The sequence below is a fragment of the Pimephales promelas genome, chromosome 12, assembly GCF_988280905.1.
Source record: "Pimephales promelas chromosome 12, fPimPro1.hap1.1, whole genome shotgun sequence".
NCBI lineage: Eukaryota > Metazoa > Chordata > Actinopteri > Cypriniformes > Leuciscidae > Pimephales > Pimephales promelas.
In genome coordinates this window covers 3,555,210-3,572,757 of record NC_142780.1, presented here as the reverse complement: position 1 = coordinate 3,572,757, position 17,548 = coordinate 3,555,210, and the positions used below count along the sequence as shown (strand labels likewise).

At 41.0% G+C, this 17,548-nt stretch overlaps 1 protein-coding gene across 2 annotated transcripts in view; it reads left to right on the top strand.

Annotated features, from left to right (window-relative positions):
* The window catches only part of adcy3a (adenylate cyclase 3a), a 55,904-nt gene that overhangs the window by 14,071 nt on the left and 24,285 nt on the right, over window positions 1–17,548 (top strand). Inside the window, exons 3-11 of one of the 2 annotated variants that reach the window (XM_039651311.2) lie at window positions 563–693; window positions 783–894; window positions 5,342–5,469; window positions 5,608–5,766; window positions 9,303–9,468; window positions 9,555–9,671; window positions 11,557–11,699; window positions 13,194–13,355; window positions 17,033–17,120. In XM_039651311.2, the coding sequence (XP_039507245.2) occupies window positions 563–693; window positions 783–894; window positions 5,342–5,469; window positions 5,608–5,766; window positions 9,303–9,468; window positions 9,555–9,671; window positions 11,557–11,699; window positions 13,194–13,355; window positions 17,033–17,120 (1,206 nt within the window). Of the gene's footprint in view, window positions 1–562; window positions 694–782; window positions 895–5,341; window positions 5,470–5,607; window positions 5,767–9,302; window positions 9,469–9,551; window positions 9,672–11,556; window positions 11,700–13,193; window positions 13,356–17,032; window positions 17,121–17,548 lie in introns of both variants that reach the window. The other variant, XM_039651310.2, reaches the window with a different exon arrangement.

The window sequence follows — 17,548 nt, the reverse complement described above, 5'->3', positions numbered from 1 at the left end:
TGGTTCTGTTCTGGGCAAGAACTTCCTGCACATCCATGTAGCCTAGCATAGATAAGAGCAGCGATAACCCCCCTTAGGGTAAACAGAACAGAACCCACATGAATGTATTGCAGATATCATTAATTCATTTTAATGTACAACTTAATTAGAGAATTTAACAAGGTGGGATCAGAATGCCATACTGACTTACGAGTGGAGAAGCTGGGGATGGAGGAGGCTAATTATCCCTTTAGAAACATGATAGCTGCTGATAATACTGAAGGTGAAGGAGCTTTAATGGGCGTTGTATTCCTATAGGTAGACGTGGATCAGATCTAAAATGCTGTTCCCTTTCGAAGGAACTCTATGCTGACGCAGCATCTCGTTCCCTTCTCTGGGACAATGGGCCAGGGACATTGTCCTCCTGGGACAATGTACCTGGCCCAAACAGTCTTTTTAGAAGAATTGTTGTTTTAAAGAAAGAAAATGTAAAGGTGCAAGGGTGGTTTATGTGCGCATGTACAGTAACAAATGCACAAGACGGTTATGTTAGAATAATCAGTCGATGTTCCTCCTCATACAGGAGCGTCTCCTGCTGTCCATCTTGCCCAAGCACATCGCAGACGAGATGCTTCAGGACATGAAGAAAGAAGCCAGTCAGAAAGAGATGCAGCAGTTCAACACGATGTACATGTATCGGCATGAGAATGTCAGGTGAGTTTGTTGCAGATTTTCAGTAAATGAGAGCAAAGCTTGATGCATATTGTTACTGAAAGGAGCCTTTTACTGTATTTCTGTTTCAGTATTCTGTTCGCAGACATCGTGGGCTTCACACAGCTGTCCTCGTCCTGTAGTGCGCAGGAATTGGTTAAGTTGCTTAACGAATTGTTTGCCCGTTTCGACAAGTTAGCAGCTGTGAGTTTCTGTTATCTGTATGCATGCTTTTTTCAATATATGTTTAGTAAAGTTTACAATATTAAATCATTTTTGGTGTTTTAAAACTATACCATTTTAACCTATTCATATAGAGTGCAACAGTAGAGTTTGAAGTAAAATAATCACATTAATTTTCTCCATAGAGAACCTGATTTTATGGCTTCTGTAGATGCCAGTTCAGATAAGATCACAGAAACAGGTAGCGCAGAGAGTTCAGGGATGGCTTAAACGGCCGTGACAAGGGACACAGAGAGTCCAAAAGCGACCTCCATGACCATAACTGAGTGGATACATGTTCATAGATGTTCATAGACAGACTCTGTGGCTGTGACAAGGTTCAGGAGGAGACGCAGCCGCCCCGGGAAGAGCTGTAGTGGTCGCCGATGCCTTGGAAGGAGCAGGGGAACTGTTGCGTCCCAAACACCAAAGATGGCAGCTGCCATCACAGGGAGCGCAGCCGATGGTGACAGGACCTCTTGGACCATCGAATTTGGGACCACTAGGCTTGGAGGCGCTGAGACCACCGGACTTGGGACCACCGGATTTGGAAGCGATGAGACGACTGGACTTGGAAGCGCTGATACGACCGGACTTGGAAGTGCTGAGACGACCGGACTTGGAAGCACTGAGACCCCCGGACATGGAAGCGCTGAGACCACTGGATTTGGAAGCGCTGAGACCCCTGGACTTGGGACCACCGGACTTGGAAGCGCTGAGACCACCGGACTTGGAAGCGCTGAGACCCCCGAACTTGGAAGCGCTGAGCCCACCGGATTTGGAAGCGCTGAGACCCCTGGACTTGGGACCACCGCACTTGGAAGCGCTGAGACCACCGGACTTGGAAGCGCTGAGACCCCTGGAATTGGGACCACTGGACTTGGAAGCGCTGAGACCACTGAACTTGGAAGCACTGAGACCACCAGACTTGGAAGCACTGAGACCACCGGACTTGGAAGCACTGAGACGAACAGACTTGGAAGCGCTGAGACCCCTGGACTTGAAACCACTGGACTTGGAGGCGCTGAGACCACCGGACTTGGGACCACCGGATTTGGAAGCGATGAGAAGACCGGAGTTGGAAGCACTGAGACGACCGGATTTGGAAGCGCGGAGAACACCAGACTTGGGAGCGCTGAGACCCCCGAACTTGGGACCACCGGACTTGGAAGCGCTGAGACGACCGGACTTGGAAGCGCTGAGACCCCCGGACTTGGAAGCACTGAGACCACCGGACTTGGAAGCGCTGAGACCACCGGACTTGGGACCACCGGATTTGGAAGCGATGAGAAGACCGGAGTTGGAAGCACTGAGACGACCGGACTTGGAAGCGCGGAGAACACCAGACTTAGGAGCGCTGAGACCCCCGAACTTGGAAGCACTGAGACCACCAGATTTGGAAGCGCTGAGACCCCCAGACTTGGAAGCACTGAGACCACCAGATTTGGAAGCGCTGAGACCCCTGGACTTGGGACCACCGGATTTGGAAGCGCTGAGACCCCTGGACTTGGGACCACCGGATTTGGAAGCGATGAGAAGACCGGAGTTGGAAGCACTGAGACGACCGGACTTGGAAGCGCGGAGAACACCAGACTTGGGAGCGCTGAGACCCCCGAACTTGGGACCACCGGACTTGGAAGCGCTGAGACGACCGGACTTGGAAACGCTGAAACGACCGGACTTGGAAGCGCTGAGACCCCCGGACTTGGAAGCACTGAGACCACCAGACTTGGAAGCGCTGAGACCCCCGGACTTGGAAGCACTGAGACCACCGGATTTGGAAGCGCTGAGACGACCGGACTTGGAAGCGCTGAGACCCCCGGACTTGGAAGCACTGAGACCACCGGACTTGGAAGCGCTGAGACCCCTGGACTTGGAAGCACTGAGACCACCGGATTTGGAAGCGCTGAGACCCCTGGACTTGGGACCACCGGATTTGGAAGCGCTGAGACCCCTGGACTTGGGACCACCGGATTTGGAAGCGCTGAGACCCCTGGACTTGGGACCACCGGACTTGGAATCGCTGAGACCCCTGGACTTGGGACCACCGGACTTGGAAGCGCTGAGACCACCAGACTTGGAAGCGTTGAGACCCCTGGACTTGGGACCACCGGATTTGGAAGCGCTGAGACCCCTGGACTTGGGACCACCGGACTTGGAAGCGCTGAGACCCCTGGACTTGGGCCCACCGGACTTGGAAGCGCTGAGACCACCAGATTTGGAAGCGCTGAGACCCCTGGACTTGGGACCACCGGATTTGGAAGCGCTGAGACCACCAGAAATGGAAGCGTTGAGACCCCTGGACTTGGGACCACCGGATTTGGAAGCGCTGAGACCCCTGGACTTGGGACCACCAGACTTGGAAGCGTTGATACCCCTGGACTTGGGACCACCGGATTTGGAAGCGCTGAGACTCCTGGACTTGGGACCACCGGACTTGGAAGCGCTGAGACCACCAGAAATGGAAGCGTTGAGACCCCTGGACTTGGGACCACCGGATTTGGAAGCGCTGAGACCCCTGGACTTGGGACCACCAGACTTGGAAGCGTTGAGACCCCTGGACTTGGGACCACCGGATTTGGAAGCGCTGAGACCCCTGGACTTGGGACCACCGGACTTGGAAGCACTGAGACCCCTGGACTTGGGACCACCGGACTTGGAAGCGCTGAGACCACCAGACATGGAAGCGTTGGGACCCCTAGACTTGGGACCACTGGATTTGGAAGCGCTGAGACCCCTGGACTTGGGACCACCGGACTTGGAAGCGCTGAGACGACGGGACTTGGAAGCGCTGAGACCCCGAACTTGGGACCACTGGGCTTGGAAGCGCTGAGACGACCGGACTTGGAAGCGCTGAGACCCCCGGACTTGCAATCACCTTACTTGGAAGCGCTGAGACGTCTGGATTTCGAAGCGCTGAGACCCCTGGACTTGGAAGCACTGAGATGACCGGACTTCGAAGTGCTGAGACACCCGAACTTGGAAGCGCTGAGACCACCGGACTTGGAAGCGCTGAGACGACCGGACTTCGAAGCGCTGAGACCTCCGAACTTGGGACCACATTACTTGGAAGCGCTGAGACCACCAGACTTGGAAGCACTGAGACCACCGAACTTGTAAGCGCTGGGACCACCAGACTCCGGACCACAGGTTCCTCCACCTCCCCCAACTTGAGGACATACTCGAACTCACACAGCAAACCCTCAAGTACCATCACAGAGACGTATTGATTGAAAATGGTTATTTAGTCCATGACAATAGAAATCAATGAGGGCAAAGTCCAGGAGGTCAGTCAGATAAGCAATGTCCAAGAAGTCTCTAGAGTGGTCCTCAAGTCTACATGTGCCTTCACGGAGCCGGATTCATCTTACTGCTGGAACCACATAGTCTGGTGTTCTGTGACGGGGCTATTGGAACGAGGGAGTGTCGGAGCCAAGTGCAATAGACATGTTTATTTAAACAAAACAACAAAAGTAAATCCAGGCAGAAAACAGTATTTTCCAAACACAACAGAAACAGGACTAAAACAAACGCATGTAACATCCATAGAGGAAATGGACGCTTTCAAAAAACGCTTCGTGAAGCTCAGAAATCTTTGCAATTAATTTGTTTTGAACCAGTGATTTGGATTTTGAAAAGTGTTGTTTCTCCCATCACTACCAGATAAAGAACAAGAGCAACTCTGGGGTATAAATTCACAAGCTTACAGGTGTGGGAAATGAGTAGTTATGGTAAATAACGAGGGTATCTATGGAAACAAACAAGAGAGTGATAGAAACAATGGGTGCGTTATTAAGATATGCTATCTAGTTCAGTATTCAGGGCAGTGATTAGGGTTCCTCAAGCACAAAATCCTACCGGTACGCTAAAACATTCGCTCCCTAAAAAGACCCACAATGCACTGTGAAAACCAGGGAGTATCGATGCTCACTATGTTCCTTAAATGGAAGTTCTGAAGCGCAAAACATAAGTCACTACACAAAATGATGTTTACTAGTTTAAAAAACATTATTTTATTATACTTCAGCATAAACATACACCACTAGACAGGCAATGAACACAATCTAGCTAACATTTATATTTTAAACAGGGCTGAAATGCTGCACGTATAAAGAATTTATCATAATGTAGCAGTAATCCTTACTGTCCTAACCAGTGCCTGAATTCATGGACACGATATGGATTCACCACCTAGGAAACTAGGGAGCTGATTGAGACGCACCAAAAGAATACATTAACTCATCACAGAAAGACAAACAGCAGGAACAATAGGACGATAGTCTCTATGAAGAAAATGATAAAAACTCCCTTAACATAGGCAGCTGAAAAAGTGGACGTACACTGTTGCACTCTATTGACGCTTTATCGGCTTTTGGCTGATCATTTTTTGACCAGTAAAGCCTGAATAAATCCTTTCTTTCCCCGTCAGAAATACCACCAGTTGAGGATCAAGATTCTCGGCGACTGCTATTACTGTATTTGTGGCCTTCCAGATTACCGTGACGACCATGCGGCCTGCTCCATCATGATGGGCTTGGCTATGGTGGAGGCCATTTCGTACGTGATGCATAATCATTTAATTGATGAACTGTCATCAGGATTGAACTGTGACTGGTTCATGACGATTATTTGTGAATAGATTAAGTCGGGCGTGCTTGAATGTGACAAGGTTTGACACGTTCATCTGGATTTCAGATACGTCCGAGAGAAGACGCAGACCGATGTGGACATGCGTGTCGGGGTGCATTCTGGGACGGTCTTGGGCGGGGTGCTCGGACAGAAGCGCTGGCAGTATGATGTGTGGTCTACTGACGTGACGGTGGCCAACAAGATGGAGGCAGGAGGAATACCAGGGTAAAGACCTGCACCTTCACAAGTGCTAAAGCTTTTTTGTGTGCTTTTGGTTCTGAATGAAAGGGTCAATTCACTAGATTTGGCCATTTCATACGTTTTTACTGTAGGGCTGCACGATATCGGAAAAATAATAAATAGTTATTCAGTAATGTAGAGTAGTGGCCAAAAAATGATTAAACCATTAAAAGGCACAGCTAAATGTGACATTTATTGCAATAAGTTTATGTGAAGATTGTTTTAAATCCTCTTAAATTAAAAGTAGTTTCAGCCTATTTAATTTTCAAATGGGTAGCTTTCAATTTTACTGTAATGTTGAATGTCTATAATTAGTTGCTAAAATTTAAGGTGGAAAATCCATTTAATAGAGGCATCAATATCAGTATTGGTAAGACTGATACTTCATTCATAGTGCTTAGTAAAACAAATATTTAAAACATACCCTCTTTAGGTTTTTTCTACATTATTTTGGAGATACAATGTGAAAGTATTACAATATAAAAAAATATAAAAAAATTATTTTTTAAATCAAATGTCAGCACTTGTTTGTTTGGGAGTGAATATATATATAAAAAAAATGTGTTTTACTCTTTACAAGAACCAACACAACGCATAAATTCAACAGTTAATAAAAAAATCTCTTTCCATTTCAGTTCTCATGGGCCACATTCACACCATTTCTGACCAATTCAATATAACTCTCACTAACTGTGATTATTATTAAATGTGGAAAACAAAATAATATATATATATATATATTGTAATAATAACCTTGTGCCGTAAAAAAAAAATCTAATTCGTTTTATTTTACAGTAAATTTACACTATTTCCTAGTTTTCTAATATGTATGTAAATGAACATAGTGCTTTCACTCTGAAACCAACAGCGCATTTATTTATTTGCTGGTACCCCATCAAAATAAAAGCTTGATGGTATACCGTTTTTAATTTTAGAAATTTAGACATTAAAAATATTGTAATTTTACAGTAAAACAAAAATAATTTAAATGAATATTTTACAGCATAATGTTATTATTACAATATATTTTTTATTTTGTTTAATACATTTAATAATTATCACAATAAAATCTTAATAATTATTATTATTTCAGCGTTATATTAAATCAGTTTCTGAGACACTGTATCATGAACTACACACGAGTAAATGAAAACGATAGCACATAGAGAACTTAATTAAATCACAGCCTGTAATTGATTGATTATATATCATGCAGCTCTTCATTCATGTGTGTATCCAGTGTAAATGCCCTCTGAGACACAGAGAAGACAGACGGCAGATCAGTCATTGTGAAAATGACTCAGACAAGTGTAAATGCATCTGGTTGTTCAAGCTAAACTTTAGTCCTCCCTAACTGAATTACACCCACATACTGCAAACCAAACATGAGCGAACCCTCATGGATACACACATCTGGATATATACCAGATTATTAGACCCTCATCCGTCGTCATCATCATCAGTAATACTCATTAACAACGAGACCCACCCTTGTGAAAGAGAAGTGCGCTTAGTTGTATTTAATGTGCACTTGTAGTACAGCAAATCTTTTAATTATATGTTTTTTTAAATATGCAAATATTAATTAAATAAAAGGCCCCTTAAGTATGTGTTTAAACTAAAGCGAGAACACTTATATGACTGTTTCTTAACACACTTAGTAATAATGTATATTTTTAATCATTATGTTTTAATAATCTTTTGTCATGCTTCAAAGAAGTACACTTATTTTTATGTTGACTAACATGCTAAAGCACATACTATACTATAAATACTACTACTATACTGAAATACTAGTGTTAGTGTAATTTTAAGTGCACTAAATTAAAAGTTCATCTTTACAAATATATTTAAATACATGACATACAGGTTTCGAAAGAAATGACATTAAAGTAAATTTTAGTTTCCCATAAATGTTTGTCAGTACATTCAGCAGTGCACTTTAACCATATTTCCTAGACAATAATTATGAAATCACACATAAAGATGTACTAGTCTGACCTCAGTGAGCCAAAAAAAAAAAGTCCTCATAATTTCAGCTAATTACATTTAAAAACATTACATTACAATTAAATTAGACATATCGTGCAAAAGTTCATTTATTTCAGTAATTCAACTTAAAGGGTGAAACTAATATATTATATAGACTCATTACACGCAAAGTGAGATATTTCAAGCCTTAATTTGTTATAATTTTGATGATTATGGCTTACATGTGAAAACCTTTTTCACAATATTCTAATTTTGAATATAGGGTTTTCATAAGCTGTAAGCCATAATCATCAAAATGATAACAAATAAAGGCTAAATATCTCACTTTGCTCGTACTGAGTCTATATAATATATTAGTTTTACCAATTGTTACAATTTTGATGGTTATTGCTTACAGATATGAAAATCTTTTCACAATATTCTAATTTTGAATTTAGGGTTTTCATAAGCTGTAATCAAAATTATAACACATAAAGGCTCGAAATATCTCACTTTGTGTGTAATGAGTCTATATAATATATTAGTTTCACCTTTAAGTTGAATTACTAAAATAAATGAACTTTTAAACGATATTCTAATGTTTTGAGTTTCACCTGTATATTCTTTTAAATTCACTTTTTATTTCGGTGTATTTTTCCATATAGTTACTAATATATTTGTTAAAGTGTACTTATTCTTCCCAAGGGCACATACTTAAAGAAGTAGTTCACTTTTAAAAAACTTTTGCTGATAATTTACTCACCCCCATGTCATCCAAGATGTCCACGTCTTTCTTTCTTCAGTCGAAAAGAAATTAAGGTTTTTGATGAAAACATTCCAGGATTTTCTCCATATAATGGACTTCAATGGGAACCAATCGGTTCAAGGTCCAAATGAGTTTCAGTGCAAACTGTTCAAAGGGCTTTAAACGACACCAGGTGATGAATAAGGGTCTTATCTAGTGAAACGATCACTCATTTAAATAATAAATACAAAATTTTAAGTTTTATAAGCTCAAATGCTCGCCTTGCTCTGTTCTGTGATGCGCGTTCGTGACTCTCCTGTTCGAACTCATTCATCAAAACGAACAAATCTTTTTTGAGTTATTTGGTTCAAAGATTCGTTCATTTTGATTTTGACTTTTGTTTGATTTTTATTTTCACTTTTGTATTTTATTTTTGAAATGACTGATCGATTCGCTTGATACGTAAGACCCTTATTCATCGTCTGGAATCGTTTAAAGCCCTTTGAAGCTGCACTGAAACTCTCATTTGGACCTCGAACCGTTTGGTTCCCATTGAAGTCCATTATATGGAGAAAATCCTGGAATGTTTTCATCAAAAACCTTAATTTCTTTTCGACTGAAGAAAGAAAGACGAATATAACTACAGTATAACTATAGTAGGTGAAAGTGATTTGCGGGTGGTTAGTGACTCTTCTTGAGTTGTCAACAGATTCCTTACAGTAAGTGTTGTGTGATCAGTAAAAGAACGGGCAGTAACGGACACAGAAAAACGAGTTATGCTTGAACTCAGATGTGTGTCTTGTAGGCGAGTGCACATCTCCCAGAATACCCTGGAGTGTCTGCACGGGGAGTTTGATGTGGAGCCGGGGAATGGCGGAGACCGCTGCGAGTACCTGAAGGAAAGGGGCATTGAGACGTACCTGGTGCTGGTGCCCAAGGGACCCCTGGGCAAGAACGGCATCAATGGAGTCGTGAGTGTCATTTCCTCTCACCGTCATTTCCATCCCTGAGTGTCTCTCTCATTCCCACACACTCAACTATGGTTTTTTTCCAGAAGCTTTCGGTGACGTCATCGAATGGGAACTCTCCACTACTGATCAACACCAAGGAGTGCAACGGGAGCGTCCACACGGCGTGCACCACACCGGAGGATCCCGAGGAGCTGGACACACGGGTACTCCTCGCACACTAGATATACAGTCAAGACACCTTCAACATTTCTCAAATTATCAGATTATGCAAAACTGATCGACCAGTTAATTGTCCAAAGAACCAGGTGACTAATCGAAGCCCTGCATAAAACTTTTTACTTGAAAAGTTGATGTGATGTATTTTTTTTTTTTTAATGTTAAAATAATTATGGATTAAAATCTCAAAGGATTTCACAATCCTACATGAGCAAATACATTAGTAATAATGTTAAAACATAATGTTATAGCTATAATAAACAAGTTGCTTGGTGCCTAAATGTGTATTATAAATTTTAAATATAACTGTATTTAATCTATAACTTTAAATTATCCATAATTACATGCAAGCAACCATAAACCAAACCCTAACCCTATAGGAAGTACATGTAGTTCATTATTATTACTCAGTACTTCAGTGTGAAATTACACTCACAAAGACACCTTAAAAGTGTAAACTAAAAGTATTTTACTGATTTGAAAATGATCAACTAACTGCTGACTAGCCTGAACAACTAGCATTGAAATAACCTTTAAATTCTATATTTCAGTATGCTTATGTAATAGCATGATCATTTTCGACACATTTGCCAAAAGTAAAATTCGTATTGGTCTAAAATGTTCTTCAATGTCTACACACACAAAAAAAGAACTATTTACAAATCATTGAGATATGAAATATGAATGTTCATAATTAGTAGGGCTGGGTATTGAGACAAATTTCACAATTCGATTCGATTTCGATTCACAAGCTTGCAATTCGATTCGATTACGATTCGATTCGATTCAATATCGATTATTTTGGATATCAGTTACAATAAATGGCATTTTTTCTCAAGGGAATCAAATCTCTTAACTAATGCTGTAAACTATGGGTGTCTAGTTGTAGCCTACTAGGGTTCATTAGCCTAATATGAAGGTAATAATGAATGAATCACTTAAATTACACTTTTATTTATTTTATATAATAAGAAGATTATATGAAATATAAACATTTAAATGGTGACTGTCATAAAAAACTTGCCACATTTATTAAAATAAGAAGGTAATAATGAATGAATCACTTAAATTACACTTTTATTTATTTTTAAAATAAGAACATTATATGAAATTTAAACATTTAAATGGTGGCTATATATTTAGCAAAATGCTCCTCTCTGTAGTTATTTTTTTCTAGCTGACTAACTAGTTTATGTGGGTTTTCTGAGGTAAATATGACGATACATTGATTACAAGATGTTTAACTGACGTCTTTCCACGGTTAAAACGCTGATTGAGCGAATCAATGTGACATGATATGAATTTCGATAAGTTGTACTTTATCTTTTAACACACTTTCAGATGCTCATTCATGTTTATTTCGCGCTGTAACTGGTATTATTAACCCGGAAGAGAGATCAGCGCTGCTGCTTCTCCAGAGCGATCTCACGCCACAGCGCCAAAACTCTATTTATGTTTTTGAATTTCTAAAGAAAATGGACGTAATTTGAAAATTGAGACTTTGCTTCATATCAATAGTAACAAAGGACAAAGATTATTGCGATTTTTTTTTTTTTTTTTTTTGATGTGCGCAGCCGCGATACAATCCCATTCATTCAAATGAAACAGGATGACTAATCTATTCTTGAGACTTAAGAATCGATATCGGTTCGTAAAAATGAGAATCGATTAATATCGAGAAATCGATATTTATTACCCAGCCCTAATAATTAGTGTGAAAGGATCTATAGGTTTCATTTAACAATATTGTCATGCTGAAAATTTGTTGCACTTTTGGATTTTTCTGTATTTCATAATCATGATATTGGTTTTGGATATGCAGATCACAGATTCTAGACATGTTCTCATGTGTGTGTGTGTGTTTGATCGCAGGTGGTGAACCCCTCGTTCCCAAACCCGCGGCGTCGGTTACGTCTGCGTGATCTGGCCGAGAGAGTCATCGACGCTCAGGAGAACGAACAGGAGCTCAACAAACTCCTCAATGAAGCTTTGCTGGAGAGAGAGACCGTACAAGCGTACGTAGTGTGTGTGTGTGTTCATGTTTATATTACATTGTGTGGACCAAATGTCTCCACAAGTATAGTACAACCTGAAATCACCTACATTGTGGGGACCAGCCAGCGGTCCCCATGAGGAAAACAGCGTATAAATCATACTAAGTAATGTTTTTTGAAAATGTAAAAATGCAGAATGTTTCCTGTGAGAGGTAGGTTTAGGGATAGGGGCAGTGTGTGTGTGTGTGTGTGTGTGAGGGGTACGTTTAGGGATAGGGGCAGGGTAAGGGGACAGAATATACAGTTTGTATAGTTATTGCCTATGGAGAGTCCCCACAAAGATGTATGCGCCTGTGTGTGTGTGTGTTCCAACAGAGCAGAAACCCGCATGCCAGATAATAGAGTTTGCACTGAATGTAATAGTAGAGTAATGTTTCGGTTCGTCGGGTTCGCATCTGTAAACATTGTGGTTACCGGACGGCGTTTACAATAGAAATACACACACGCACGCATCATCAGTTACAGCATGCCATAAACCAGCGGCGATGGAGCTTAACTTTCTTTAAAGTACACTTTAGCATACTTTTAAAAAGAGAACATCTTATAGAAATTGTAGATTTAAAAGATTATAATGAAAAAGTGTAGTCATGACTCAAATGTGTACTCTCGTTTACATTTCATTAATATTACATTATCTGCAAATGCAATGTTTTAAAAATATACTTTTAAGATTTGAAGTACACTTGATTTGAAGTGTTTGGGGGTGGGGCGCTGCTAGTGTTGCGGAGTGTGTTGTAATTTTTTTTAATAATTAAAAAGCATGTCTAATTAATTGAAATCATTTATTATGAATCATTAAACTTCTAAAACATTTTTTTTTGAATCCATGAAAAAAATTCACACTATTTCTGTGTTGTGTTTTTTTCTGTTAATAAAATGAAGACATAAAACAAATTTTATCATTTGTCAATTTTAATCATAGCTTTACTGTTAAAATTAAAACATGAAGAAAAATTGATTATTGCTTAAAAAATTAAGTTTTGATGATGATTTATTTGGATTAGTGTTAGTGTATTATTACATTGGGACATGTCTAAATTCTACCGTACAACAGTAATATATTTCTGTCAAGTTAAACCAAACTTTTATTTTGACGGGTTGCCGTGAAGACCTTTTGAGTTTCTGTGTGTTAACTGCGCGTCGACTGCACCATTCATTCACACAGAACATGCAGGATTCTTATTTAAATAATCTTTGTGGTTTAATATTCACACACACTAGTCTACATAGCGATTTGATTTCAAGTGTACTGAACCGCTTTCTATTTATTCCTCAAAAAATTCTGTGAAATTCCCCGTTATACAGTAAATTCAGTTTTTATGACTGGATTTCGTCAGCATTTTAGGGAGGGCGCCCCGCAAAAAAAAAAACAATGGTAAGGGAAACACTGCACTCCATTATATTTTTCTACATTACTACATTATATGACACACTTGTGTGTGTTGTGCTCTTCAGGCTGAAAGGGAAGTACACTAATCGCCTGTCTCTGCGCTTCACCGACCCGGAGCTGGAGACGCGTTTCTCCGTGGAGAAGGAGAAGCAGAGCGGGGCCGCTTTCAGCTGCTCGTGTGTGGTGTTGCTCTTCACTGCGGTCATGGAGGCCCTCATTGACCCCTGGTCAGTTAAACATTCACAAATCACCACACAAACACTACTGAGGTCAACCGAGGTCGGCCATAATCTATTTACAGTTATTATACCATCTGTTTATTGCTCTAAAAATAAGGTCCTGTTGCTACTTAGTGTTTCCCTTTGTCTCTGGAAATGTCCATCTTCATTCAAGGCTGGGAATCATTCCTGATTCAATTAGATTCGGATTGTGATTTGATTCTGATTCATCTGAGCAGACCCTTGTGGAAAAGAAGTCCACTTTAGCCTAGTTTTAAAGGGAAATAATACATTTTAAGACTATGGGCCCTATTGTAACGATCTGAAACGCAAGTATCAAGTAACTTTTGTGTTGCTTTTTTACCGTTGGGATAAATGACTCTTGCGCCCGACGCAAGTTTAAAAGGGGTTGGTCAGAAATAGCTTCATTATTCATAGGTGTGGTTTGGGCGAATCAGAGCGTCATATCACATTCCCTTTAAGAGCATGATGAACGAGCTGTGCTTATGCAGCGACTGTCTTCTTCCACAACCAGGCACTGCACAATAGTCTCTATAGACCCCTTTTGCGCCGACATCACAGTTTCGTCACGGCGCTAGCTGGAGGCAAAACAAAGTGAAAACTGGAGGCGGCCAATACAAACCAGCACAGATTCGGCTACATAATACGGAGCTTAAATTATTGTTACTATTATTAAATGTCATCTTGTTGTGTTGTTTGGTGCAAGAATTGATGAAAAATGAATATGCTGTGTCTGGAACTTTTATTTTTAGAAAATATTCACATCATTAAAATCGCACTGTAATGTCACTCTTTTATATTGTCGTCGTCTCGGCAGAACTGCGGATCGTACACACAAGTCTTGTACAGGACCATATACTAAAGATTTATATGCCCTCAGTTTCTCTTTATGATTTTCTCTATAAGGTAGGTGTAGAAGTCAGGCCACTCAACCGAGGTAACGTAACATTAATCCTGTCAGATCGTCCATGCATTGAGTGAGCGTGTAGACGGCTACGGGTCGGCCAATCTGGTTCCGTCCGTTAAAGATAACTTTTGAAAATAACAATCGTTGTCCTGGACACTGAGTGACCTTACACATTAAGATAAAATCTGATTTTCTCCAGTCATTGTTAAAAAAACAAGCTAACTAGCATTAGTGAATGGTTCTGCCTCCACCTAAGCTCCGCCCACATAAAAACGTCACCATGTTTACCAACTGAAAAGGGGTCTATTGCTCAGTAGCTGGATCCGGTTTGTCATCACGAGGTAGGCATCTATTTTATTTAGCTATGCGTGTAATGCGCGAATCGGTGGGCGGGGCTAAACCGGACGTGTTGAAGTAGGCGTTGATCTTTTTCTGCGGGGGTGGGGTTTTATCCTCTTTGACGTCATAGTTCCCCACTTTGAAAAACGAGTCGTTTGCTGAGCCTGGTGTCAATAAAAGCTTTTATAGTATTTGCCTTTTGCCAATTTATATCACCCATGGTTTAATAAAAAAAAAAACGTTTTGATTTCTAATATATTTATTGGTGCATTTTTTTTAGCTTCAGGTTTATAGTCCAAGGCATTGTTGTCTATCTGTACTTTCGGGGGTTCTTCCCACCGGAGCCTCGCTTTCGATTTCAAAATGGCGGTTGCGTGAAATCGGCGTATGGCGAGCGTGTGACAAAAACAATGCCGACTGCTGATTGGTCAGAGAGAATCATCATTGCACGCGCCAGATGGAGTATCCAGAATAACGCCGCCATTTTTAAATAGTTTGGCCAGAGATAGTTACTAAACTTAATATTATTATGGCAACTCGGATGAATACGCGGTGGTCAAACGAGGAGGTGCAGACTTTCCTTTGTTTGGTTTGGCGGAGAGAGGATCCAGCGAGAGCTTGATGGGGTAACGAGGAACGAAATGCGTCGCTATGACGACCGGGTACTATTTGTGGCGGTACTGTCTGCAATACGCACAACCGGCACATCCGGGAACTTAACTGTCAATTTTGTCCCCGCCCCCTTTTGGGGGAAACAAACTAGACTCCCCATAGACTTCAATACAAAATAACGGCAAAAACCAACGTCCGTACACAGCCGACAGGCGTAAATAACTTAAAAAATCATTTGTATAAAACATGTCAAGTAATTATGTCCACCCTGCCTTTCATAGAGCGTGAAAAATACATGTTTTATGCCCGTTATATCAACTAGCCCAGGCTACCTGCCATCATCATCATAAATTCATAATATATACATTAAGGTTTTTTACTTTAAAAAACGAAATAAAATCATTCAGGGGCTTACCTGGTGACTCGATTAGGTACATGTAAATGCCCGGGTGAGACACCTCTGGCCACTGGGTGGGGTTGTGACATATAATTACTTGACAAGTTTTATATAAGTGATTTCTTAAGTTATTTACTGTGTACGGACGTTGGTTTTTGCCGTTATTTTGTATTGAAGTCTATGGGGAGTCTAGTTTGTTTTCCCCCAAAAGTGGGCGTGAACCTATTCAGAGACGTTCTATGACGCAGCGCCGGTTGTGCGTATGGGAAAACAGGGCGAAAAGCGAGTCGAGGCGAGTCGAGATGGTAATGGAAAAGTGTGTGCTCATTTAAGTACACTTAAAGGATTAGTTCACTTTTGAAAAAACTTTTGCTGATAATTTACTCACCCCCATGTCATCCAAGATGTCCACGTCTTTCTTTCTTCAGTCGAAACGAAATTAAGGTTTTTGATGAAAACATTCCAGGATTTTTCTCCATATAATGGACTTCAATGGGACTTCAAGGTCCAAACGACAGTTAATAACAGTTTCAGTGCAGCTTCAAATGTCTTTAAACGACACCAGACGATGAATAAGGGTCTTATCATGCGAAACGATCGGTTATTTCAAAGCTTATTCCAAAATTGTAACTTTTCTAAGGACAAATGCTAGCCTTGCTCTATTCTGTGAGGCGCGTTTGCAACGTCACGTAATACGTAATTACGTTCAAAAGGTCACGGGCGACGTAGCCGAAAGTACAGAGTCAGAGTGTTTACAAGTTGAACGCATAGGTTGAACGTGCAAACTAGCTCAAACACCGTTTACAAAAAAAGGAATTAAAAGGAAAAATAACGATGTCGGACGATTTTGATTCTGTACTTCTGGCTACGTCGCCCGTGACCTTTTGAACGTAATTACGTATTATGTGACGTTACAAACGCGCCTCAGAGAATAGAGCAAGGCTAGCATTTGTCCTTATAAAAGTTACATTTTTGGAATAAGTTTTGAAATAACCGATCGTTTCACATGATAAGACCCTTATTCATCGTCTGGTGTCGTTTAAAGACATTTGAAGCTGCACTGAAACTCTCATTTGGACCTTGAACCGTTTGGTTCCCATTGAAGCCCATTATATGGAGAAAAATCCTGGAATGTTTTCATCAAAAACCTTAATTTCTTTTCGACTGAAGAAAGAAAGACATGGACATCTTGGATGACATGGGGGTGAGTAAATTATCAGCAAAAGTTTTTTCAAAAGTGAACTACTCCTTTAAGTGTCCTAGTTTTCAGATTTAAAGTGCACAGATTAAGCACGCTTTTCCACTAGGGCTTGAAAAGCATTCGGGTAGGAACGTCCAGTGTGACGCCACTGCTGTATTAGTGTGTGTTCTGGAATGTTCTGATGTCTTTCTTTCATTTGCTCTGCACAGGTTGGTCGCAAACTACGTGACTCTGGCCGTGGGAGAAGTCTTGCTGCTCATTCTTACTATCTGTTCGCTGGCAGCCATTTTCCCACGGGTGAGTAACACCTTCGTTAACCAATCACACACAGCTGTCACTCAAACATGTGTCACGAGTTGTAAAGTCGGTCAGCAATCTCTAATGAATCTCATTACTAATATTTTGGACCTGATTAACATGTGCTGCGTTCTTTGCCACACCAATGAAATCACTGGGTCTGATCTGGACACTCCCTTTGTGTCCAGGTTCCATCTTTGTAATGAGATTTTCCTGAAAATTGCATGATTATGCTTTCCATTAGGCTCCGGGGTCAAGGTTTCCGTATCTAATGCTAATCTTTGTCGATTTCTTATGTAATATTAATGTGACGGGTTACATGAGTGAAATGCTGTTGCTGAGGCTCATCCTCTTCCAGTTATTGTCCCAGCATGCACCAGTGTGTTTGATTCATCCTCATTAGTTAGGTCAACATAACGTTACCAGTA